At 48.1% G+C, this 24,584-nt stretch overlaps 1 protein-coding gene across 3 annotated transcripts in view; it reads left to right on the forward strand.

Moving 5' to 3' along the window:
• Positions 1–14,796, forward strand: part of SPSB3 (splA/ryanodine receptor domain and SOCS box containing 3) — a 30,505-nt gene extending 15,709 nt beyond the window's left edge. For all 3 annotated transcript variants that reach the window (XM_029577667.1, XM_029577666.1, XM_029577669.1), the window contains exons 3-7: positions 3,346–3,523; positions 4,449–4,636; positions 4,855–4,957; positions 10,873–10,998; positions 13,670–14,796. In XM_029577667.1, the coding sequence (XP_029433527.1) occupies positions 3,346–3,523; positions 4,449–4,636; positions 4,855–4,957; positions 10,873–10,998; positions 13,670–14,040 (966 nt within the window). In that variant the 3' untranslated portion in view covers positions 14,041–14,796. The remainder of the gene's footprint in view (positions 1–3,345; positions 3,524–4,448; positions 4,637–4,854; positions 4,958–10,872; positions 10,999–13,669) is intronic.
• Positions 14,797–24,584: the final 9,788 nt, after the last annotated feature.

Genomic DNA, 24,584 nt, shown 5'->3' on the forward strand with positions numbered 1-24,584 from the left:
GAGGGGCTTCCACACAAGACAGTCTTAGACAACTGCGATGTTCGAGAATACATGTGTGTATCTTCCGGATTGTTTCCCCCATATACAACAATGGGTATGGCATAAAAAGATGTAAATAAAACCTGTATAGAGTTGCAATCTGAGGTAAAAGAAAAACTATAGGCCTCATGCATGATAGGCTGCCTAAAGCCCTTAACTGTAAGGAATAGGTGACATATACAACATGCCCTGCAGGGTCGGTGTCCTGTGGATGGGGTCATGGGCAACAGAGATTGAAACTCAAAGAAGGCCAAAGAGTCACAGAGGTTCCGCCCCTCTATGGAACGCGAAATGCGTAGAAGAGTTGAAAACCTAATGAAGGGCTAAGATGTCTCATTGGTTTTTGTGATATTATATATCGTATTGACCCGACCCGAAAATGGTAGCACACATGTAAAGGTATGGGTATCCGATGGCACATGTGAAAGAAACAAGTCACGATTAACAAAAAGCACACACTTAAAATGCTTTGATGCAGCAAGTATATCTACAGCCAAAAAACTGTTGAGCCATGGTGGCAGACTGATGAATCAAATCATCCCTGCTAGAACAGAGGTGGCGAAAGCTGGAAAGATGTTCTGCATCTTTCCGATTCTGGTCTCAAGACCAACTCAATAAGAATTAATTTTGGTGCGATTGATGCCTATCAGCACTGTGTATAAGGTAGACCCATCTCTGTGTAGCCTTTGGTTGTCAGATTCATTTATTTATTTTATTTATTTAGAGCTTTTTTTTATACTGACATTCATGATACCAATCATATCATATCGGTTTACAAGAAACAATGGTGAAATAACATTAACATCAACATGAACATTAGGCAAAAAGTTACAATAAAACAGGGGCACTCAAACTGGGAGGAGGAAGAGCCAGAGGCATGGGTAACTCAGAAATAAATAATATCTGGTCATATACTCAGGACTGAATACTATCAAATATATAAATAATATCATATACTCAGGGCTGTAATACTATTGTATATTCATGACTAAATAGTATCAGGTCATAAAACTCGGAACTAACTAATATAGAGTCAGAAGCCATGTCAGAGTTGGGGGTACATCGACTGGAGGACCATGGCGAGTTATTGTGGGTATTGCTTCATTTCAAGCCTCCCCACCAGGTCTTTTGTATCTTGGGACCTCAGTGTGGTACTGAAAGCTCCCTTTGAGCCGCAGTGCTCCTGTGACCTGAAGTATCTGATCAGGAAAGCCATATTTTTTGATGGAGGTGATTTTGGTGCATGGAGTTGGTGAACGCCAGGCTCTATCAGTAGCCTGGAGATCATCAGTAGAACTCCAGCAGCATCAGTAGCCCATCTAAAGTTGGTCTCCATGGAAGAGATCTGCAAGGCTGTGAAGTGGAGTTCTCTGCACATATTCATATTCACATCACGCTGTTGTTTGGATAGAGGCTCTCAATGCAACAATAGGCTTGGCCATTCTGTCCTGCAGAATCTTTTGAGTTGTAGAACCTAATCCTGTCCTCCTTAGGGCATGTTGCTTTTGTTCCAGATTGCACTTTATAGAAGATAAATATAAAGAAAAAGAGCTTGTTGCCACCAAAATCAGTTGTTATGCCGGTTGGCATGGTTCTGGGTTTCCCCTTTTTTTCATTTTGGGGCAGTCTCTGTAGGTAGGGATTCCCCACTTGTGAGATCTGCCATCCTGTCTTCGGAGAAAGCAAGAGTTGCTTACCTGTAACAGGTGTTTTCTGAGGACAGCAGGATGTCCATCCTCATGAAACCTACTATCTCTCTTTGGAGTTGGCTTCTCCATGTAAGCCAAGGAAGTAGACTGAAGGGGGCCCCAGTGTGGACATGTAGTATCTGAAAATGCTACACATGCCCAGTAGAGCACAATAAGTTCTAAAATGTTTGACCTAAAAATTCTGGGCTGGGCTGCATCAGATGATGATATCCACTTGTGACAGAAAAGCAACTGTGCTATATCAGAAGACATTAATATCCTCATATATTCATAGCCTTCTGTTTATGACAAGCCATACTATTGCACATGTGACAAGTTTTCGTATTGTGATGCATGACATGTTCATCTTGGTCAAATCGTTCATTTTTTGAATTGTTCTGTACAGTGTGTGGATTTTAAAAGCCTCTTGATCTCTTTTGCAAATACCTAGCTCCACTGCTTTTCCAATATCAACTTAGTAACAGAAGTAGATATTCAAAGACCAGCTAGGCTACAATTAGCTGGTTAGGTTTTTATCTAAAGCGAGCAGGTCAAAATTTGACCAGTTAAATCTAGTGTGGCTGGGTTCCCGGACTAAAATTAGCTGGTTAGTGCTGAAAATTGGGCACTAACTGTCTAAAGTTCTCTTGGGGGAAATCCCCAAAGCAATCCTGCTTTCTCAGCACCTTCTACCCCTCGATTCCTGCCATTTCTCCCTCTCATCCCACCAAAATACTAAATATAAACCCCAAATGGGCACTGGGGAGCTTATGCCCCCTTTCTCCTTCCCGCCCTCCCAGTCACCAAAAATTAAAATATATTTATTTTATTTATTTATTTAACAGTTTTTTATACCGACCTTCATAGTAAATAACCATATCGGATCAGTTTACATTTAACAAGGGAATAACTGGAGTAACAATTCAATAAAACCATAGATAACAATAGATAAGAATAAGTCAAAAGTTACAATCAACAGGGGAATAAAGAACTTGGAAGCTTGCAACAGGCTGGAAAGAAGATAAGGCAGGTAATAATAAATATAAAGTGGTGCAATAGTGCGTACGGGTAAAAGCTTAAAGGTGCTTTAACCTGTAAGTGTCAGGGTCCATTGATTCGTGGATGTAAATGCATGGAGTTGGTGAACGCCAGGCTCTATCAGTAGCCTGGAGATCATCAGTAGAACTCCAGCAGCATCATATATGAGCTTCAGGGGCCGATTGCTTTCTTCCTCCCCATCTCCCAACTCCATAGATGTTGCCAAAAAATCCCTCCCTCAGTGGGATTCTTCTGCCCTCCAATAAATTGGCCTGGGCTACTCCCCACCCTCTTTACCTCATTAATGCTTAAAAAAGGAGGGTGTTAACGAGTGATATCCCACCTCGCTCCCTGCTTTTGGACAGGAATGGATCAAAGCATATTAGTGGATGAGGACAAAGGGTTTTGTTTTGTTTTTTTGTATTGCAGAAGATTGTGATCCCCAGCACAGGGCCTGCAGTTTCAGCCCATCTCTTGGAACAGTTTGTGCTATGGAAGCGCAGCAGGGTGCTGCTTTCCACAGGAGCAGATTGTGAAATGTAACTTTGTTCTCTCTCTCTCTCTGCTTTTATCTTGCCAGCATAGTGACTCAGATTCTGAACCAGAGTTTCCTTCACTTCCTCCTGCCATCCCCAGTGCAGTTCCTGTCACAGGAGAATCCTATTGTGACTGTGAAAACCAGAGTGAGGCGCCATACTGCCCGAGCCTGCATCCGTTCCACCGGGTCAAAGATTGCCAGTGTGGAGAAGAGGATGACTGTATGACACATTTCAGCTACACTTTTCTTTTCCATTTCCCTCCTTAATGCTTTCCTTAAGTCTTACTTCCACTCTGCTCTGCGGTTGATGTGTGGCACTATGGTTTTACTATTGTAGACTAGAGTTTGATGGGAAGCGCCTCAAGAATTATTATGCTTTGGCATTTAATGTTTGGGGTGGTTGGGTTTTTTATTTTTCTGCTTACTCCTAGATACAAGTCTATAACTGCAATGAACATCTGTAAGCAAGAAAATTAGTATGCAGTTTCCCTCTTAGGCTGACCAGCAGGTTTTTTCACGAGCAGTACTTGATTCAAACTTCTTTTAGGAAGCTATGACTGCTAGCTTTCCAGCGTCCTTGGAATGGCCCAAGGTGCCATTGTCACTGCTGAAGGCTAACCGTGGGCATATTTGTATTGGCATCCCTTAAAGATGGCATGGAGAGAGGAGTTTTAATGTATTGAACTGTGCTGCTTTGTTTTCAAGATCCTTTTTCTATGAGCTCAAGTGTGGTCCTTGTCTAAGGGATATAGCAACCAGGAAACATTAGCTGTTGCTGAAAGTCTGTACAGGATGTTTTTAGCCAAATTGAAGACATTTTTAGACGGCAAATAAGTGGTCATGTAAATAGCTAACTGCTAAATTTGATTTACTGCATTATACACTTGATTATCTCAGGAAAGGAAACTTCTAATGTTGAGTGTTGTGTATGCACAGCTGAGAGCCATGACAGAAAGTAATCATGTTTCCTGTTCAAGATAGCAGCTTGGTTGTGAGGTTCTGCGCATAATGGGCTGATTGCTAGGCCCACTCAATAGCAGCTCTTAGGATTCGATCCCAGAGAAATTTTGTAATGCCCCTTATTTTGTTTCCTGGTTGGGGCCTTGCACTGATAGTATCTTTTCCTTGGTCTCATTTGAAAACAGACTTTGACTGGGTCTGGGATGACACGAGCAAATCAACTGCCACCATCCTGAGCTGTGATAACCGGAAAGTGAGCTTTCACATGGACTACAGCTGTGGCACAGCTGCCATCCGTGGCAACAAGTTACTGACTGATGGGCAGCACTTCTGGGAGATAAAAATGACCTCTCCTGTCTATGGCACGGACATGGTATGTGGAGCAGAAAGTGTGTGTGTGTGTGTGTGTGTGTGTGTGTGACAAAGGTAAGGCATTGCTCTACACTTTACACACACAGTATAACAGAAACTAAAACATTCAGGACAGGGTTTTAACTTTAAAATGAAGACTTCAGTAGACATTAGCTGCTATCTAATTCCACAACAAATTTTTCTTTTTTTTTCTCCCATGCACCACGGGTTGCTGTCCAGATGGTGGGGATCGGGACATCTGATGTAGACCTGGACAAGTATCGGCACACGTTCTGCAGCCTGCTAGGGAGGGATGAAGATAGCTGGGGGCTCTCTTACACGGGTAAGACGACAGGGATGTGCCAAGGAGGACACTGGTGGGAGGCTCTCCTCCCTAGGTAAGACCATGGCTGGGGAGGCTATCCTACACAGATCAAGATACTTGATGGGTAAATTAACCTGTACTCGCCTAATACACAAGAAGACCCTCACTGGGGGGAGGGAGGGTAGCCTCTCCTGCATGGGTGAGGGGAGGGTCCTTCTACATGAGTAAGACCCTGGGTGAATAGGTGGAAAAGAGATCTTCCGCATGGGTAAGACCATGGAGAGGAAACTTTTTTCTACAGGAGTGAGGAAACTGAGCTTACAGATGGACCCAGCAGGAAAGGAGATGCTAGTTGTGCATCAGATATGGGAAGGAGGAATATCTGCTGGTGAACTGGAAGAAAGCAACTTTATTGACAAGGTAAAGTCCAATGCAAGGGTAAAGAGGTGCTAGACACAGTGAAATGTTCCACAGGTGGCATTGACCTCCATCTGAAATAAATAGTGTCAGAAAAGTGTTTGTCAACAAGCAGAATAAATCAGTTCCAAGTGGGTGACATCTGATGGCACTAGCTTGCATAACTCTCAGAGTTCAGAAAAGATGAGCAGGCAGGGGGACTTTCCTCACAGCCAGTAGGCCCTTAGTTCTCATCTGTGCTAGCATCTGGATATGATTTTATGCTTTTACCTTTTTTTTTTTTCTCATTTTTTGCTGTTTAGACTATCTTAGCACTATTTTTTTTCTCTCCTCTGAATTCCTCTGTCCTCATCCTCCCTCTTCAAAACAATTATTTTTGTTATTTCTTCCTTAAAATTAGAGTTTTACTTTATTTCTTTTCATGCCAACAGGCTTTAAATGATAGCATAAAATAGCCTCGGACACTCACTAACGGTGTTACTGCTGCTTGAGAGGGAACCATGATGTTCCCACCTGCTTATATTGTGCCAAGATGAAGGGCCTGCAGCCTTCCTTTTTAACTCCTCTGAAGAAAAGACAAGGGAGGCTAGCTGAAGCAGGCACCCTTCAAGGAATGATAGCTTCTCCAAAAGAACATAACAGCTAAGCTGGGTCAGATGCATGGTCCATTTAGTATTTGTTTCAGTCCAGCATCCTGTGTCCAACCCAACAGACCCAAACTAGCCTTCATCTAAGAGTTCCCTTTATTTATTTTTGATTTATATTCTGCTTTATTTGTTTAAAAATGCTATTTTGGAAGCCAAGACCAGATGTATTCCATGCATGAAAAAAAGGTGGTAGGAAGGCCAAACAGTTGCTGGTATGTTAATGGGTGAAGTGAAAAGAGGCTATTATAACTAACTAAAAACATCTTTCAAAAAATATCATACTCATATGACGCCAAATGAAGAAAATAGGAAAAAGCATAAGCACTGACAAGTTGGATGCAAAACATTGATAAGGCAGGCAAAAAGAGAATTTGAAAGGAAGCTTGCCATAGAGGCAAAAAATAAAAGCTTTTTAAAATACATCTGAAGCAGGAAGCCTGTGAGGAAGTCAGTTGAACTATTAGTTGTTCAAGGGGTAAAAGAGGCACTTATGGAAAGCAAGGCCATAACAGAAAGACTAAATTAATTTTTTTCTTTGATATTTACTTGGGGAGATACACATACCAGAATTGGAATTTAATTGTGATGGTTTAGAGGAACTGAAACAAATAATGGTAAACCTGGAAGACATAATAGGGCAAATTTACAAATTAAAGAGTAGAAAATCACCTTGACTAGGTGGTATACACTCCAGAGTTCTGAAAGAACTCCAAAATGAAATTGCAGACTTATTAATGTTTAAAATAATTTCCCTGTATGTACCCGGATCAGTCCAGGACACCTGGGTTGTGACTCCGCACCAGTAGATGGAGACAGAGCAAGACCTGTCGGACTCAACCATATATGGCTATGTGCCACACACAGCCCCTCAGTCTTACTCTGTCTCCAGTAGGTGGTGCAGGTGCAGTCACAGCCTCTGCCTTCCCTGGGTCCTGGTAGTTAGTCAGGGTTGGTTTTTAGTGTTGGAAAAAAAAAAAATAATAATAAAGAGGAATTACAGGAAGACTGAAGAAGGAAGATCCCTGTCCGCCCTGCCTCCCAGGGGGGTTGGAAGGTTCTGAGGGGACCATTCCCCCCCCTGGTTGAGGCTGCTGCTAGGGTCGAGGACCCGGCTGGTTCCAGTAGCAGCGTCGGGGGTGACACCAGGGAGCCCGGTTCACTCACCCCCGCTGGAACAGGAGCCTCAGGACCGGGGACAGCGGCAAGTTTGTAAAAAAAAACAAAAAAACCCCCCAATAAAACGGACGTTTTTGTTTTCAGGGCCGGCTCTCCGTTTCTTCGCCGGGGGGGGGGCCGCTTGACGTGGGGTTGTATTTTAATTGAAATTCGATTCCTTCCTCGCGGTTGCTCCGGATGCCGAGGGGGTCGGTCTGCTACGCATGCGGCTCGGCGCGCGCGAATTTGTTCTTGTGTCTCGGGCGGCGAGGGACCATCCGGGGCAGGTTGGGGAGGCCGGTCCCAGCCGGCACGATCGCCGCCGCGCGTTGAGAAGGCTGCAGAAAGGCCTGCAGACCTCTTACTGCGGGAGTGGCGGCCATTTTAGGGACTGGCCGGGAAGTTGCGCGGGAGGCTGCTGGTAATGGCGGCATGCCTCCTGCGCTTTCGCCGCAGCAACAGCCTTCGGGGGGGGGGCACCCCGGGGGGGGGGGGCTGAGTCCCCTGTGGAGGCCAGCGCGGTCGAGGCGTCTTCGGACTCCGAGTCCTCATTTTCGTCGGATTTTGCGCTGTTATTGCGCAAAGTCCTTAAACATAAAGGCCGCAGGCGGAGAGCGGGGAAGACATTTCCCGCTGGGGGAGCCGACAAAGCTGGATCCTGGAAGAGGAAATCCAGGGATGGTTCGCGCAGTACCCCAGCCCCACCTAGAGAGAAGCGTCCGTTGCGAGGTATCCCTCAGGACACGGACACAGAGTCCACGTCGCTGGACGAGGCAGATCCATCCGAAGAACCCCCGGAGGGGGGGCCGATGGGGCAAGAGGAGAGAGTCCCTCCCAGCCAGGTGCTGGAAAAGGAACGCCGGCCGTCAATGGAGATGACCCGAAGGTGGTCCGCCTGTTTCGGAGGGATGAGTTGTCCCCGCTTATTCCGGCTATCCTCCAGGAGCTAGGGGTGGAGGCTCCGCCAGCGGTTTCTCGGCCAGGAGCCAACATGGATCCGGTGCTCTTGGGTCTCACTGGACCGGCAGTGGCCTTCCCATTCCACTTCTCGGCATCGGATATTTTGTTCCGCGAATGGGATACTCCGGAGTTGGGCCTGAAGGTGAGCAAGGCCATGGATAAGCTCTACCCGCTACCAGAGGACGCGCTAGAGCTCCTCCGGCTGCCAAAGGTGGACGCAGCGGTGACGAAGCGGTTGACTATTCCAGTCACAGGAGCCACGGCTCTCAAAGACATACAGGATAGAAAGCTAGAGTTGCAGCTTAAGAAGATTTTTGAAGTTTCGGCGTTGGGGGTCCGCGCAGTCATCTGTAGTAACTTCGCCATGCGGGCTAGCCTGCGCTGGGCCCAGGTCCTCCAGGCAAATGCAGATCTCTCGGAGGAGGAGGCCACGCAGGCAGATCGTTTGGAGGCGGCAATAGCGTACAGTGCAGATGCCCTCTACGACCTCCTTCGTACGTCAGCCAGATCCATGGTTTTGGCACGTCGCCTCCTTTGACTCCGCAATTGGGCGGCGGATGGGTCGTCCAAGGCTCACCTCTGAGCGCTGCCGTTCAAGGAAAAGTTATTGTTTGGCAAAGAGTTAGATGATTTGATGTTGTCCCTCGGGGAAAACAGGGCTTTTAAACTGCCTGAAGACAGGTCGAGAACTCAGTCCTCTTTCCCTAGTAGGTCCCGTTTCCAGGGAAACAGGAGGTCTCGCCCTCAGAGGTCCTCCGGTCCCTCCTACCGTTCGGGGTCCTCCTCGTGGTCGCAGTCCTTTCGTGGGAAACGGTTCGGTAGACAGGGGGGAACCCCGGCAGGAATGGGGTCCAAGGCCTCCCATTGAGATGCGGTTGGTCCATCCCTCGCGTCAGCTCTAGTCCATCGTTCCAAACGTAGGAGCCAGTTTGGCGGCGTTTTCCGAGGAATGGGCCAAAATAACGTCGGACCAGTGGGTCCTCAGCGTGATAAGGCACGGTTACTCGTTAGATTTTGCACGGACTCTGGCAGACAAGTTCCTGGTGTCGCCCTGCAAGTGTCCAAAAAAGTGTGCAGCAGTACGGGGAACCCTTCGACGCCTGGAAGGCTTGGGACCGATATCCCCCGTGCCCCCCGGTCAGCGAGATGAGGGCCGTTATTCCATTTACTTCATCGTGCCAAAGAAGGACGGCACGTCAAGACCAATTTTGGATCTGAAGGGGGTAAACAGATGCTTTCGCATTCCACACTTCAAAATGGAGACGATTCGGTCGGTGATTGCCTCGGTCCGTCCAGGCGAATTCCTGGCCTCCTTGGATCTCACAGAAGCGTACCTCCATATAGGCATTCAGCTGTTTTATCAACGGTTAGGTTTTGCATTCTGGGCAGGCACTATCAGTTCAGGGCTCTCCCTTTCGGCCTCGCCACGGCCCCCCGCACGTTCACGAAGGTGATGGTAGTGGTGGCGGCTCAGCTTCGACGAAAGGGGTTCCTGGTACACCCCTAATTGGACGATTGGTTAATTCGGGCCAAGTCCGAGATTCAGTGTCGTCAGGCAGTCGACAGAGTCCTTCATCTCTTGCAGTCCCTGGAATGGGTGGTCAATCTCAACAAGAGTCATCTGGTTCCCACCCAGTCTTTGGAGTACCTGGGAGCCCTGTTCGACACAAAACAGGGCAAGGTGTTTCTGTCCAGGGAGCGGATGTGCAAGCTTCAGAGTCAGGTGCGACGGTTATTGTCTCTTCGGCTTCTGCAGGTTTGCGATTATGTTGTGTGACTTGTCTTGCAGTCTACAGACAATCTCTGTTGAAGGTAAGCAGCTATGCTTTACAGAGCAGAAGTGTATAACTTTCTTTATGAATGGCCTATGCTGTTACCACTAACAGGCAGAAAACTGCAGCCTATCTACTCTTCCATCTTAATAGTTCTAGTGATGGTGGGGGAATTGGGAGCAGCTTTTTATACAGCAGTTATAGAAATAGGACACATAAGTGTCCCACTGTTCTTGAATACCAGATGGAAAAGCACCTGGCTGAGGTTGGGGGGGGGGGGGGGTTGGCCCAGCAGATTCTTCCTTCTCCTTTGGGCTTCCAGCTCAAACACAACCTTCCTCCATTGAGCTGTAATGCCATGAGCTTCAATATCAATTACCCAAGGTTGTTCCTGCATCTTCTTTCTCCTCCAACTTTCTTGGCCCACTCATTGCAGCAACAGTCCTAGTCCAGAGGCCACACCAGAACCCTGCAACTGTGGCCACTGGTGTCACTATTGTGCGATGACTGGGACTCCTCTCCCCCCCCCCTCCCCCCATCCTTCAACGTATTCATAGTAGCAGCCATCTTTTTTATATGCAGTGATAGTTTTAGTCAAGAAACTTCATGGTTTCCTCTGTCACTGTCCTATAAGGTTAGCATTTGGGAAGAGTCTGTGTACTGGTGCGGAAATACTACCATTACTTGTTATCCCAGAACTGAGTGTACAACAGGTTCTCAACTCTGGTCTTCAAGGACTGCAAGCAGCTCTACATTTGATCACAATATGCAAATTAATCTGGTTCTTGGACACACATGCAATTTGAATCTGAATATTCATTTTGAGTGTTCTGAAACCAAATAAGGTTTGTTTTTGTTTTGTTTTTCTGCTCCTTAGGACCAAGTTGAGAACATGTATCTAAACCATCCTGAAACTGAATAAATATCACTACCAGCCAATGTATCATTAGTGAATTCATATCTGATTCTTTCTGCCTTCAAGGACTGCTTCATCACAAAGGGGACAAGACCAACTTCTCCTCCCGGTTTGGACAGGGCTCCATCATTGGCGTTCATTTGGATACCTGGCATGGCATGCTGACCTTCTTCAAAAACAGGAAATGCATCGGTAAGCGGGGAGGGCATTGATAAAAGGAAGGAAAATTGTCTTAGGTGAGAGATATTTATGCAGCACTGGGGGAAGAGCCAAAAGAGTCTGTCACAAATCTGGAAACAAGAGTCTGATGTAATCAGAGAGCTGCTTGTGGGATTCAAGCTTTGGGGCATTTTACACAGGAGATTTATTTATTTATAACTTTTTTTTATACCGAAGTTCAGGTAACAGAATTACTTATCACTCCGGTTTACATTATAACAAGTAGAAAACAATGACAACATATGTCTTACAATGAACAAGGGAGTGAACAACTTGGATAACATAACATCACATAACAAGATGGGACAGCTCTTTCCCAGGCCGATGCAATGAGGCCCACCTGTTTTTCTAACGTATGCAGCCACATCCCGTGGGCCTGATGCAGTATTCAAATGAGCATAAGATTGAAGCAGCCTAAAAAAAAAGTGCACTAAAGGAGAAACGAGTGGCTTTTGGCGCTCAAATGGATGCCTAAATTGTGTGTTCCTAACAAAAGTGCATTGTTTATATAAGTTATGGAAATCTGCAGTGCCTGTTGTTTTACCAGAAGGAAATGAATGGCCTGCTCCACTACTCCCTATAGTCATTTTTTAATTTTTTTTTTTTTTTCTATCCCCAAATAACTAAATTTTATACCAGTCTCTCTGTGAACAACTGCCTTACAAAGGGGCACATTTATCGCAGCATAGAGGACCACATTTTTTATGTTTCTCATGAGCCCTTGACTGGGAATAAACTTTACTCCACCCTCCAGAGCTGGAGTTCATTTTCCTGCGTAGAAAAATGTGCGTTGGATGCCCAGTCTTTTGGGCACATTTTGCTGTATTGGGCGGTAATATTGAATGTCTTCCTTTACATGTAATTTAAATACGTTGGGCGCTATCCGGTACATAGTTGTTAGGATGCATGTTGTAGACGCGCTAATCTCCTTAATGCATCGAGGGCTATTATTACATGCACAAATCATGCACTCGGCTGCAAGTAAACCCATGCGCTAGGCTGGGTGCATCTTATTGCACCTGCCTGTCAAGCTTTTGAGCTAGAGATTGGGTTAAAAAGGGGGTTTAAAACAGCAGCATCATTTACTGTACTGTACGTTAACCTTTATGTGCTTAAGATTTTCACCCATCATTTATTTACATGATGTTTCCCAGAGCATTTAGCTTTCAAATTGCTCATGAGCACTGCAGGTGATCTCTGATGGGGAGATGTGTGACAGGATTATAATGCTTGAACATAGTTGACTATCCACAGCTCCTGTTCCTTTATTAGAAAGCAGCTGTGCATTTCCTGTTTTAGGTGCTTTATCCTACATTTGCTATTCTTACATCTGTTTGAGGCAAAAGGCCCTTTAAGGAAACTGCAGGTCTTCTTTGTGGGTGTGCATTAGTCCTAGAGTAGGAGGTGGGATGTTGGCAAGTCCCGCATTCTCCTTTCCAGTATGGAACTCTCTGGTATTTCCCATCCCACCCCGGGGGATATCCCCTCCACCATGTGACCCGGGGTTCTCTCCATCTCCTAGGATCCCCCTGTCGATCACTTGTCTCCAGCAGCTGGAGATGTGCTACAGCAGTTCTCGCTGCAAAACTGATCAGGTTTTTTTCTGGCACTGCTGAGGCTACAGCATGTTCTAGAGGTTCAGGCCCGTTGGAGCCTTAGGAACCGCATTCAAGTACCAGTGCCAATGGAACCCCATTCTGGCTCCCACTCTGAGCGGGGAGGAGCTCTAAAAGCTGCCTTGGCCACATGGCAAGTAAGCCCATTTTGCTGTGCGAATGTTGATCTGTTCCTGACTTTAAACTGCAATGCTGCTCATCTGGAAAAAAAGAAGAAAAGCCAGATGGTATGTTTTTTTGTATGAAAACCCTTTTTAATCCTGTGACTGTTTGTTTTTTCCCTGAGATGTTTTCTTTCTTAGAGTTTTGGGTTGTTTTTTTAACTAGGACTTTTTCTCCCCAAGAACTACTAAACTGGCATCTTGCCATGTGGGGACCATTCCATCCGGATCTAGCTATTTGCTAAGTGCATATAGCGCCCCCATCTTGTAACAGGGATAGTGTTTTGTCCATTGGTTATGTCTGCAGTCATAACTTCAGATGATTGTGTAATATCCAGTTCCTGGGTCACCTGTATTATAGGACAAATCTTGCCATAACTACCATCTTGGTGGTAGTTAAGGCAAGATTTGCCCGTAGGGGGGTTTTTTTTTATACACAATTTAGTGGCTGTATGAACTTGTCTGACTTGTTTATAGTGCCTGTCTCAGGGTATTTTCAGCACAAGGCTGCCTGGATCATGGGGGAATTGTTTGGATTAAGTCATGTATCCATCATTTGCAGGGGCTAATGGGAGGCATATTCTCTCCTGCAGCTAAGTTCTTACTGCTATATACACAGAAGGTCCTGGTGGGTCACGCTTTCTCACAAAGAATACCTAGGGGTTGCTGGTAGTGAGGTTTCCAGACTCGTAGGAAGAACTAATAGAAGATGATAGCAGTAAGCCAGAATTTTCATTTTGATTGTTAGTGCACCTCTGACAGTTTACAATTGTATTGTTCAAAAGCTCTCTACTTTTTTCCTCATAGCAGACTCCAAAGCAGTATTGATGTGACCAAGGTGTTCTGATTTTTGTTATTTTCCTACAGGAGTTGCGGGGACAAAACTGCATAACAAAAAGTTTTTCCCCATGGTGTGTTCTACAGCAGCCAAGAGCAGTATGAAAGTGATCCGCTCCTGCTCCAGCCACACCTCCCTGCAGTACCTCTGCTGTGTCCGCCTGCGCCAGCTGCTTCCCGACTACATGGACACGCTGGAGGTGCTGCCCCTGCCCCCAGGACTGAAACAGGTTCTCAATAACAAGCTGGGCTGGGTCCTGAGCATGAACTGTAGCCCACTGAAGCCTTCGCTCTCCAACTCCTCCATGTCAACCTCCCTCAACTCCTCTGGGAGCGACTCGGACAGCTCGTGTGGCTCAGATGCAGAAAGCTGCCAGAGAAAGCGCTGCAGGCGGACATAATATATCTTCCCCAGTAAAAACAAAAAAAACCAAACAAACCCAGTCTAACTAGTTTAGTGATTTTTTTCCCCCCCCCCCCTCCCCCACCCACTTCCTCTTCCAGTAATAGGTGTTGGTTAAGTGCCACCTGCTTAAACAAAGACGCCCTTGGCTAAGGGCTGATGTTGGGGAGCTGTGCAGGAAGAGAAGATGTTTAGATATATTCCCTAAATGAAGATGCAACTCAGAGACTATTCTGTTCGGGGGATGTGCTGGCGTTCAGCACCTTGTCTTGTAGATTTCATTGCTTAAAATTATCACCAGAGACTTAATCATCCGCACAAGAAGCAAACACATCATCTATTACCAATGTATTTTTTTTAGTTCAATCACATATTCAGCCTTAGCGACTAGCTGCGCTGAAGCGTGTTATCTTCGTTTAGCGCTCTGGCAGAAAACTTTTTTTTTTATTATTATTTTGCTTGATGGCTATCACTGCTTCCCTGTACGTACCTGGATCAGTCCAGACTCCTGGGTTTTGCCCCCCACCCCAGCAGAAGACTCCGCCTTATATAGGATGGTGCCACCTACAGTCCGGCAGTATTTCTGTCTCTAGCAGATGGTGGAGGTGCAAAATTCTACAGTCTGTGGCTAGTGTGTTAAAAATTGAACAGGGAGTTTTTTTGGTTTTAGCTAGTTTTGGTGATCTTATATTGGAGTTCCTGTTTCTTTAAATTAAAAAAAAAAAAAAAAAAAAGTGCTTTCTCTTTAGACTCCCAGGGAGTCGGCAGGTCCTGAGAGGGCCACCCTCTCTGGTATCGCGGCTTGGCTGTTCAGGGTTGAGAACTCTGCTTCACAGCTTGGTCCTTCGTCGGGGGTGATACTGGGGAGCCAGGTTCACTCCCCCCCCCCGAGGCAGGCAGGACCCATTGGCCTTTTAAGGAGCAGGTTAGTAATTGCTGCAGTCTTTTTTATTTTTACTGCATTGATTCTTGAGCCGCGGTGGCTGTCTTGGAATGCTGCCGCCGTTGTTTTCTTTCGCCGCTGCGGCGGAATATACAAAAAAATAATAATAATAAAATAAAAGTTCTCTGTACGTACCCGGATCAGTCCAGACCTTGGGTTGAGCCTCCTGTCCAGCAGATGGAGACAGACCAAAACTGAAAGGGTGTCCTATATCAGGACAGAGCCTACCCTGCAGCCCTTCAGTATTTGTCTGTCTCCGGCAGATATAGGCAGCTCACCCTGCAGTTCCCTGGTTTCTTCCTTAGCCTTTGCCCTGTGGTGTCAAGATCAAGCATGTATTATTGTTTCTTTAAGTTTATATAAAAAAAAAAAAAGTTTGACTCTTTTTTTTTTTTTTTTTTTTTTTTTCTTCAGGAGACAATACTGTCGCCTCGCTCTTGGGGAGTCTAGGGGGGCTTTGCCCCTTGTGTTATACAGCCTAGGTTCCCTATTCCCGCTGTACCTTTGCTGTGGGGCGATACTGGTGATCCAGTCACTCCTTCTAGACGGCTGTCTCTCTCCCGGGACGTTTATTCCCCAGCACTGCCAGCAGAGATGATTCTTTCCCCCTGCACTACTCAGTTTAACTCCCTTTTTTTTTTAAAGGGGCACTCTCCACGATCGGGTGCCCATTTTATCTTGGCAGCTGTTATTTAGAGACAGGAGCAAGCAGGGTTCATTCTCCTGCTCCCGCTCCTTCAGGCACTGCTGCTCAGCTGATTGTAATTTTCTCCTCTGCCTTGCGGTTTTCTACATGCTGCGTTCTAACCTGTGTCTTGCCTGCAGGGAGCCTTCAATTCGGCTCTCCCGTGAAGGGCTGTGTTCGGGGTGTCTGCCGGGGGGAAAGGGCCCCTCCTCAGCAGCGAATAAATCAGTATCCCGGGGCAGGTCCTCTAAACGCATGGCCAGGCCTTTCCCGGGTCGGCAAACCGTAGGAACGGCGGACATCTTGAATATCGGCAGCTCCTGTTTCAGGGCTGCAAGGACACAGAGGAGCCAGATTTTGCTGTTTCCCCCCCCCCGATTTGAGCCCCGTGCAGTCTGCTGATGAGGGTACTGACCCCCCCCGGGAAATCCAGACCTCGTATCTCTTCTGAATTTGTGCTTCTCATGCACAAATCTTAGCTAGCTTGCAAGAGGAGGTGTCCCGCTGCCTGCTTCCGCGGCACCAGAATCGCAGGGGTCTATCAGGGTGCGGGTGGTCCCTGGGGTTCCCCGCCTCCGGATCCTCCTGCTCAATTGGCTGTTCCGGACCAGGGGGATGACCCCTGGGTTCTCTGCTTATTTCAGAGGGAGGAACTGGATCCGCTCATTCCTTTCATCATTCAGGGGCTGGGAATTGGGAGTCCTTCAGTGGATGCGCTCACGACCGCCATGCCGGCTTGCGTGGACCCAGTCCTGGCAGGACTCTGGGCTCTTCCATGCACTTTCCCCTTCCATCCCATGCACAAGCTGATGCTTCTCCAGGAATGGGAAGCTCCCGAGTCGGGGCTTCGAGTGGGAAGGCTATGGACAAGCTCTATCCTCTTCCCGAGGAGTGCCTGGACATGCTGAAAATTCCTAAGGTGGATTCTTCTGTGTCTGCAGTCACCAAGCACACCATCATTCCGGTGGTGGGTGCTACAGCCCTGAAAGATGTTCAAGACTGCAAGCTAGAATTTTATCTCAAGCGCATCTTCAAAGTCTTGGCGACAATCTGCAGCGGTCTCATGCAGCGAGCAAGCCTTAGGTGGGTTCAACAATTGCTCAGCACCCAGGACTTCCCGTCTGCATAGGCAGAGAAGGCTGAAAGGTTGGAAGGCGCTATAGCGTATGGGGTGGATGCACTTTACATCTTGTTCCGCATCCAAGCAAAAGCGATGGCTTCAGCAGTCTTGGCCGGACGGCTTCTCTGGCTCCGTAATTGGTCAGCTGACCCATCCTCCAAGGTGCAATTGGGCACGCTTCTTTTTAAAGGTAAGTTGCTCTTTGGCAAAGACCTGGAGCAGCTTATTAAATCCTTGGGTGAGAACAAGGTTCATAAACTACCTGAGGACCGCCCAAAACAGTCAAGAGCCTTCTTCCCTACACTTACCCGCTTCTGGGGTCAGCGAAGATATAATCCTCGGGCGAGAGGGGCCTTTTCTAGGGGAAACTCGTCCTGGTCTCAGTCCTTTCGAGGCCGCCGCACTTTCAGAGATGACATCCCACAGCGTTCCACCGCCAAGCCCACCTCCCAATGAGATTCGGCCGGACCGTTCCTCCGTTCCAAACTTAGGTGGTCATCTATCTCTATTCCTCGAGGAATGGGCCAAAATCACGTCGGACCAGTGGGTCCTCGAGATAATCGAGAGAGGCTACGCTTTAGAATTTGCTCGAGACCTATCGGATCTTCACATAGTCTCCCCTTGCGGACATCGGAAGCAGGCTGCCATATGTCAGACTTTCGCCAGACTGCAAGGACTGGGAGCCATAGTCCCAGTCCCTGTGGAGGACCAAGGCGCCGGCCAGTATTCCATCTACTTCGTGGTACCGAAAAAGGACGGTTCTTTCCGCCCCATTTTGGATCTCAAGAGAGTCAACCAGGCCCTCAAGGTGCCTCATTTTCAGATGGAGACCCTGAGGGCGGTAATAGCGGCTGTTCACCCCGGAGAATATCTGGCCTCTCTGGACTTGACGGAGGCCTACTTACACATCCCAATCCATTCCGAGCATCAGAGGTATCTCCGATTCAACATCTTGGGCCAGCACTCAGTTTCGGGATCTGCCCTTCGGTCTCGCCACAGCACCACGCACATTTACCAAGGTCATGGTGGTGGTGGCGGTCGCTCTCTGGTCCATCCTTATCTGGATGATTGGCTAGTGCGGGCCAAGTCAGAGACTCTATGCAAGCTGGCAGTAGACCACATCCTAGCTCTCCTCACTTCGCTGGGGTGGATAGTCAACTTTCCCAAGAGCAATCTGCGGCCCTCCCAGGTCTTGGAATTCCTGGGGGCTCGCTTCGATACCAGAGTTGGCAAGGTATTCCTTCTGGACATTCGAGCGTTCAAGCTGATGGACCAAGTCCGAAATATCCTTTTCATGCCTTTTCCTACAGCGTGGGACTACCTCCAAGTTCTGGGGACCATGGCTTTCACTATTGACCTGGACCCCTGGGCTTTTGTGCATATGCGTCCATTACAGAAAGCTTTGCTATCCCGCTGGAAACTGATGTCGGAACAGTTTCGGACGACACTCCCGCTCTCCGACTCTACCATCAGCGACATACAGTGGTGGCTATCGCTCAAGCACCTTCTGAAAAGAATATCCTTACAGACTCTGCAGTGGATTGTAGTAACCGGGTCCGGTTGGGGAGCAGTCTGCCAGTCTCAATCTCACCAGGGAAAGTGGTCCCTGGTCCAATCCCGTTGGCACACGCCTGGAGGCCCGGGCTGTTCGTCTGGCTCTCAAAGCCTTCCTCCCGCCGATTCGCCGCAAGGTGGTGCGCATGCTCTCGGACAATTCCACCACTGTGGCACCAAGAATCGCCTGGTGGCCCTAGAAGCCAGCAAGCTCTCCGCCTGGGCGGAGTGCCACCTGGAGCGCCTAGCAGCTTCTCACATAGCGGGCAAGGAGAATGTGCAAGCCGACTTCTTGAGTCGCCAGCGTCTCGATCCGGGCGAGTGTGAGTTGTCAGACGGAGCGATGAAGCGATTGTCAGCAGGTGGGGTCCTCCTCACCTGGACCTGATGGCAACCTTGGGCAATGCCAAAGCTCCCACGTTCTTCAGCCGCTGGAGGGAGCACTGCTCGGAAGGAGTAGATGCTCTAGTCCTTCCTTGGCCCCGCGATGTCCTTCTTTGCGTGTTCCCTCCGTGGCCCCTAGTGGGGAAAGGTCCTCAGAAGAGTAGAGCTTCACAGGGGGCCGGTCATCCTCGTAGCTCCTGAAAGGTCCCGCAGACCGTGGTTCGTGGATCTGGTAAATCTGGCGACGGACGGCCTTCTCCGTCTCGGTCATCTTCTGCGTCTGCTCTGACCAGGTCCTGTATTTTTCGACCAGGCGAATCGCTTCTGTTTAGCAGCCTGGCTTTTGAACGGCAGAGACAAAGAAAGGATACAAAGAAGACGTTATATCCAGTCTACTGCGCGCCCGCAAGACTTCTACCTCGCTCGTCTATGTCCGTGTTTGGAAGGTTTTTGAAAATGTGTGTGCAGAATCGGGTGTCATGGCTCGTTCTGCTTTGGTTTCTGTGATTCTTTCCTTCCTCCAAAAGGGCCTCTCCAAGGGTCTCTCACTCAGCTCATTGCGCATCCAAGTGTCCGCTCTCGGCTCTCTCTTAGGTACCGTTGATGGTCACGCAGTAGCGTCTCACCCGGATGTTGTCCGTTTTTATAAAGGCGCCAAGCATTTGAAGCTGCCCGTCTGGGCTACTTGTCCTTCGTGGAGTCTTAATTTAGTCCTTCGGGCTCCCTGTGAGGCTTCCTTCGAACCTCTCCGTCGGGCTACCCTTAAGGACCTGATGCTCAAGACAGTTTTCCTGGTTTCTATCTGCTCCGCCAGATGAGTGTCGGAGATTCAAGTGTTGTCCTGTCGGGAGCCCTTTCTGCGGTTTTCTGATTCCGGAGTTTCTCTCAAGACTGTACCCTCCTTCTTGCTGAAGGTTGTTTCTTCCTTTCATGTCAATCAGTCGGTGGAGCTCCCCGCGTTCTCTCCTGAGGATATAGCGGGTCCAGTTGGGAGTGATCTTCGTAGCCTTGATGTAAAACGCGTTCTCTTGCGTTACCTCCAGGTCACCAATGAGTTTTGGGTCTCCGATCACCTCTTTGTCCTGTGGAGTGATCCAAATAGGGGAAACCAGGCTTCTAAGACAACGATTGCCCGGTGGTTGAAGGAGGCAATTTCGTCAGCCTATATCTGCCAAGGCCGGGTGGTTCCGGAGGGCTTAAAGGCCCATTTCTTGCGTTCTCAAGCTACTTCTTGGGCAGAGAGTCAATCTGTCTCTCCGCAGGAAATATGCAGGGCCGCTACGTGGAAATCCCTATATACCTTTGCTCGATATTACCGCCTTGATGTACAGGCGCCAGTATTTGGTTTCTTCGGTCGGCAGGTGCTTGGATCGGGACTGTCTCGGTCACACCCTGTTTAGGGAAGCTTTGGTACATCCCACGGTCTGGACTGATCTGGGTACGTACAGGGAAAGGAAAATTAGTTCTTACCTGTTAATTTTCGTTCCTGTAGTACCACGGATCAGTCCAGACACCCTTCCCTATACTTCCTGCCATCCGCTCGAAGCTTTTTCCCTCTTTTTGCAGGATATGGAATGTTTTTCATCTGTGATTATAATTTAAGGCACCGGAAGCATCTCTTTGACAATGGATATTCAGACAACAGCGTTCCTCTATTGAGTCCATTCCATGTTTGCAATTGTTAACGTTTCTGAGTTCTCTTGTTACTTGCTCAAGTTCTCTTGTTACTTGCTTGATCCATTACTGTTTATCTTTATACTTTTCTGCTTTGACAATGGTTATACTGAAGGGCTGCAGGGTAGGCTCTGTCCTGATATAGGATACCCTTTCAGTTTTGGTCTGTCTCTATCTGCTGGACAGGAGGCTCAACCCACGGTCTGGACTGATCCGTGGTACTATAGGAACGAAAATTAACAGGTAAGAACTAATTTTCCTTTAAAGAGGATCTTTTCTCCGCCATTTTGCGATGCCTCCTGGGGCGGCTTGTCGCTCAGGTGGGGACTCGCGTGCGCGACTTTCGCGTGATAGTTTAGCCTGCCTTCCTGGAGGGGGAGGCACTTCAGCATCAGGGGGAAAGGCTGCTCCACAGTCCCAAAGGGGCTCGGCAGGATCGCGGCCCTTGCAGGCAGATCCGTTCCAGCTTAGTGCTGGAACGGTGGCCATTTTGGCCCCGTTTCGCACGCTTGAGCTGGTTACTGAGAGTTGTCAGAGTTTGGAGTTTGGTGAGAGAGATTTTGGTCTGTAAAAACTTTTTTGCTTGATTTAAAAATAAATAAGTAAATAAGGAAGCAGTTTTATGTCCTGAGCCTCCCAGGGGGTTTGTAAGGTCCTGAGGGGACCATCCACCGCTGGTTTGTGAGGCAGCTGCATTACAGGGTCGAGGGCCCTCTTGTTTCCAACTAGCAGCTCTGGGTGCGACACCGGGGAGCTCAGATCACTCCACCCCAACAGATCAGGACCTTGGACCACTGTCAGGCAAGTGTTAAAGTCTATTTTTATTTCATTTTTGGTCTGTATCACTGGCGCTGCGGCTCTCTTCCCGCCCTGTCGTGGCGCATTCGCGGACCGCGGTTCTTTTTTTTTTTTTTTTCAGATTTTAATTTTAGCTACTTCAGGCCTGCTGACCGATGCCACGCTCGTCAGCGTGCTGCTCACGTCTTTCTCGGGAGGGGTTGTGCCCAGTGTGTCTTCCTGGCTGGGAAGGATCCTCTGGGGCCGTAAAAAAAATAATTGAAAGCAAGTATGCCCGAGCTTCTTTAGGGGAAACGGCATCGCGCCCAGCTGAGGCAGATCAGTTCCAGCTGAGCGCGGGAACGGAAGCCATTTTTGAGTCGTTTAGATCAGCGACTCGTGCGGCTATGGGGGATGGGATTCTCCCGCCTCCTCTCTCTCTCTCCTCAGCCAGGGTTTCCCGGAGGGTGCGAACCTTTACAGCCTCACTCACCTGCAATGGAGGATAGCTCTGAGGGGGCTTTTGACTCCTCCTCCTCTTTCTCCTCAGAGTTTATTTTATTATTACATAAAGCCTTTAAAGCCAGGAAGGTAGGGAAACTGCAGAGCCGGTGCTACCCAGTCTGCATCTGGGGCAAAGTCTTCACAATGGCAGGACGCCGATCCATTCCTTGGTTCCAGCTGTCGAGGGCAGAGTGTCCCTGTTCTACAAGGAATGGGTCAAGGTGAAGTTGGACCAGTGAGTCCTTACGGTAATAAATCAAGGCTACGCTTTAGATTTTACATGCCGCCTTCCGGATCAGTTTCTGGTCTCTCCATGCAGTTATGAAGAGAAATGACAGTCAGTACGAGATACCGTGCAACGTCTTCTGCAACTCAGCGCCATCACCCCAGTTCTTCAGTCTGAGCAGCGAAAAGGGCATTATTCTATTTACTTCGTAGTACCAAAGAAAGAGTGGTCCTTCCGACCCATTCTGGATTTGAAGCGCGTAAACCGCTGCCTCAGGATATCAAGTTTTCGCATGGAGAGTTTCTGGCGTCACTGGACCTAATGGAAGTGTTTCTTCACATAGGCATCCAGGCCAACCACCAGAGGTTTCTGAGGTTCTTGATGATGGGTCGCCAATTTCAGTTTCGAGCTTTGCCCTTTGGGCTTGCCACCACGCCCAGAACGTTTACCAAGGTAATGGTTGTGGTGGCGACTCACCTCCACAGGGAGGGATTCCTGATGCATCCATACCTGGAAGACTGGCTATTTCGAGCACAGTCTGAGTCGCTTGGCCAGTTGGCAATCCGCAAAGTGCTTCACCTCCTGCAGTCGCTGGGTTGGATGATAACTGAGCCGAGAACAGACTAGTCCCTACCCAGGCTTTGGAGGTTTTGGGAGCTCTATTCAACACTCAACAAGGGAGAGTGTTCCTTACCTTAGACCAGATTGGCAAGCTACAAGGACAAGTGTGGGACTTATTGGCCAGCCATCTCCCCAGAGTGTGGGATTATTTCCGGGTCCTCTGCTCCATTACTTCCACCCTGGAGATGGTGCCCTGGGCCTTTGCTCATATGCGTCCTTTGCAGTCAGCGTTGCTTTTGCGTTGGAATCCGATCTCCGGACAGTTTCCTCTACCTCTCCCTCTTACGGATACGGCATGCTCCAGTCTCGATTGGTGGCTTACCTCGGACAAACTATCCTGAGGGGTTCCCCTGGAGGTGTCCGAATGGACAGTTGTGACCACAGATGCCAGCCTCTCCGGTTGGGGAGCAGTGTGCCAGAGGAAGTCGGTGCGGAAAAAAAATAGTCCCAGGAAGAATGCTGTGGTGGCTACACTCGCGCAAAACATCCACTAACCTTGCCTTTGTGCGCATGTGGAGAATCTTTGAAACTTGGTGCGTGGACCGAGCGGTTATGCCTACTCTGTCTTCAGTGTCGGATATTTTAGGTTTCTTACAATCAGGACTCGCAAAGGTTTTCTCGTATAGTTCCCTGAGAGTTCAGGTGACAGCTTTCGGTTGTTCGCATGGTTCCATTCAGAACATAAGAACATGTCATACTGGGTCAGACCAAGGGTCCATCAAGCCCAGCATCCTGTTTCCAACAGTGGCCAATCCAGGCCATAAGAACCTGGCAAGTACCCAAAAACTAAGTCTATTCCATGTTACCGTTGCTAGTAGTAGCAGTGGCTATTTTCTAAGTCAACTTAATTAATAGCAGGTAATGGACTTCTCCTCCAAGAACTTATACAATCCTTTTTTAAACACAGCTATACTAACTGCACTAACCACATCCTCTGGCAACAAATTCCAGAGTTTAATTGTGCGTTGAGTAAAAAATAATTTTCTCCGATTAGTTACATGGCGTTGGCTGCTCACCCCGATGTGGCTTGTTTACACCCTCCGGTCAGGCACCCTTGTCCTTCTTGGAATCTGAACTTGGTTCTCTCAGCTCTGTGTATGGCGCCCTTTGAGCCTCTGAGAACGGCTACAATAATGGATCTCACGTTAAAGGTGATTTTCCTGATAGCTATCACGTCTGCTCGCAGGATATCTGAGCTCCAGGCTCTATCCTGTAGGGAGTCATTTTTGAGAATTTTGGATTCGGGGGTGTCCTTGCGGATGGTTCCTTCCTTTCTGCCGAAGGTGGTATCTGCTTTTCATGTGATTCAGTCAGGGGAGCTTCCGTCGTTTTCAGTGTTAAACCGGTTGGACCCTACCTCTAAAGACTTATGGAAGCTGGATGTTCGTCAAGGGTTGTTGCGTTATCTGGAGGTTACAAACGCGTTTCGTGTGACGGACCATCTGTTTGTGTTATGGGCTAGTCCGAAACGAGGAACTATGGCATCTAAAACTCCGATTTCTCGCTGGTTGAAAGAAGCCATAAGCTCGGCATATTTGCTGCGTGGTAAGCTAGTACCGTTGGGTCTTGGGGATCATTCTACTCATTCGCAAGCTGTTTCTTGGGCGGAACGTTAAATGGTCTCTTCGCAGGAGATCTGCAGGGCGGCGACTTGGAAGTCTTTGCTTACCTTTACCAGCTGCTACAGACTGGATGTTCAGGCACTGGGTGAAGGAGGCTTTGGAGAAGCAGTGCTTCGAGTGGGCCTCTCCAGATCCCACCCCAGGTAAGAAAGCTCTGGTACATCCCAGGAGTCTGGACTGATCCGGGTACATACAGGGAAAGGAAAATTTAGTTTCTTACCTGATAATTTTCATTCCTGTAGTACCACAGATCAGTCCTGAGTCCTGCCCGGGGAAGGCATGGAAGTATGGGAGAGTCCGCTCCGTTGTTAATTGATTTGCTTTCAGGTTAGCAGACTTTTGACTGTCCTCCAGTGGTTCTACAGGTTCAGTTCCTATGGGGGTTCAGAGAGCCGGTTATCTTTCTTGTCGAAGGATTATTGTACATAGTTA

The sequence above is a fragment of the Rhinatrema bivittatum genome, chromosome 14, assembly GCF_901001135.1.
Source record: "Rhinatrema bivittatum chromosome 14, aRhiBiv1.1, whole genome shotgun sequence".
Taxonomy (NCBI): domain Eukaryota; kingdom Metazoa; phylum Chordata; class Amphibia; order Gymnophiona; family Rhinatrematidae; genus Rhinatrema; species Rhinatrema bivittatum.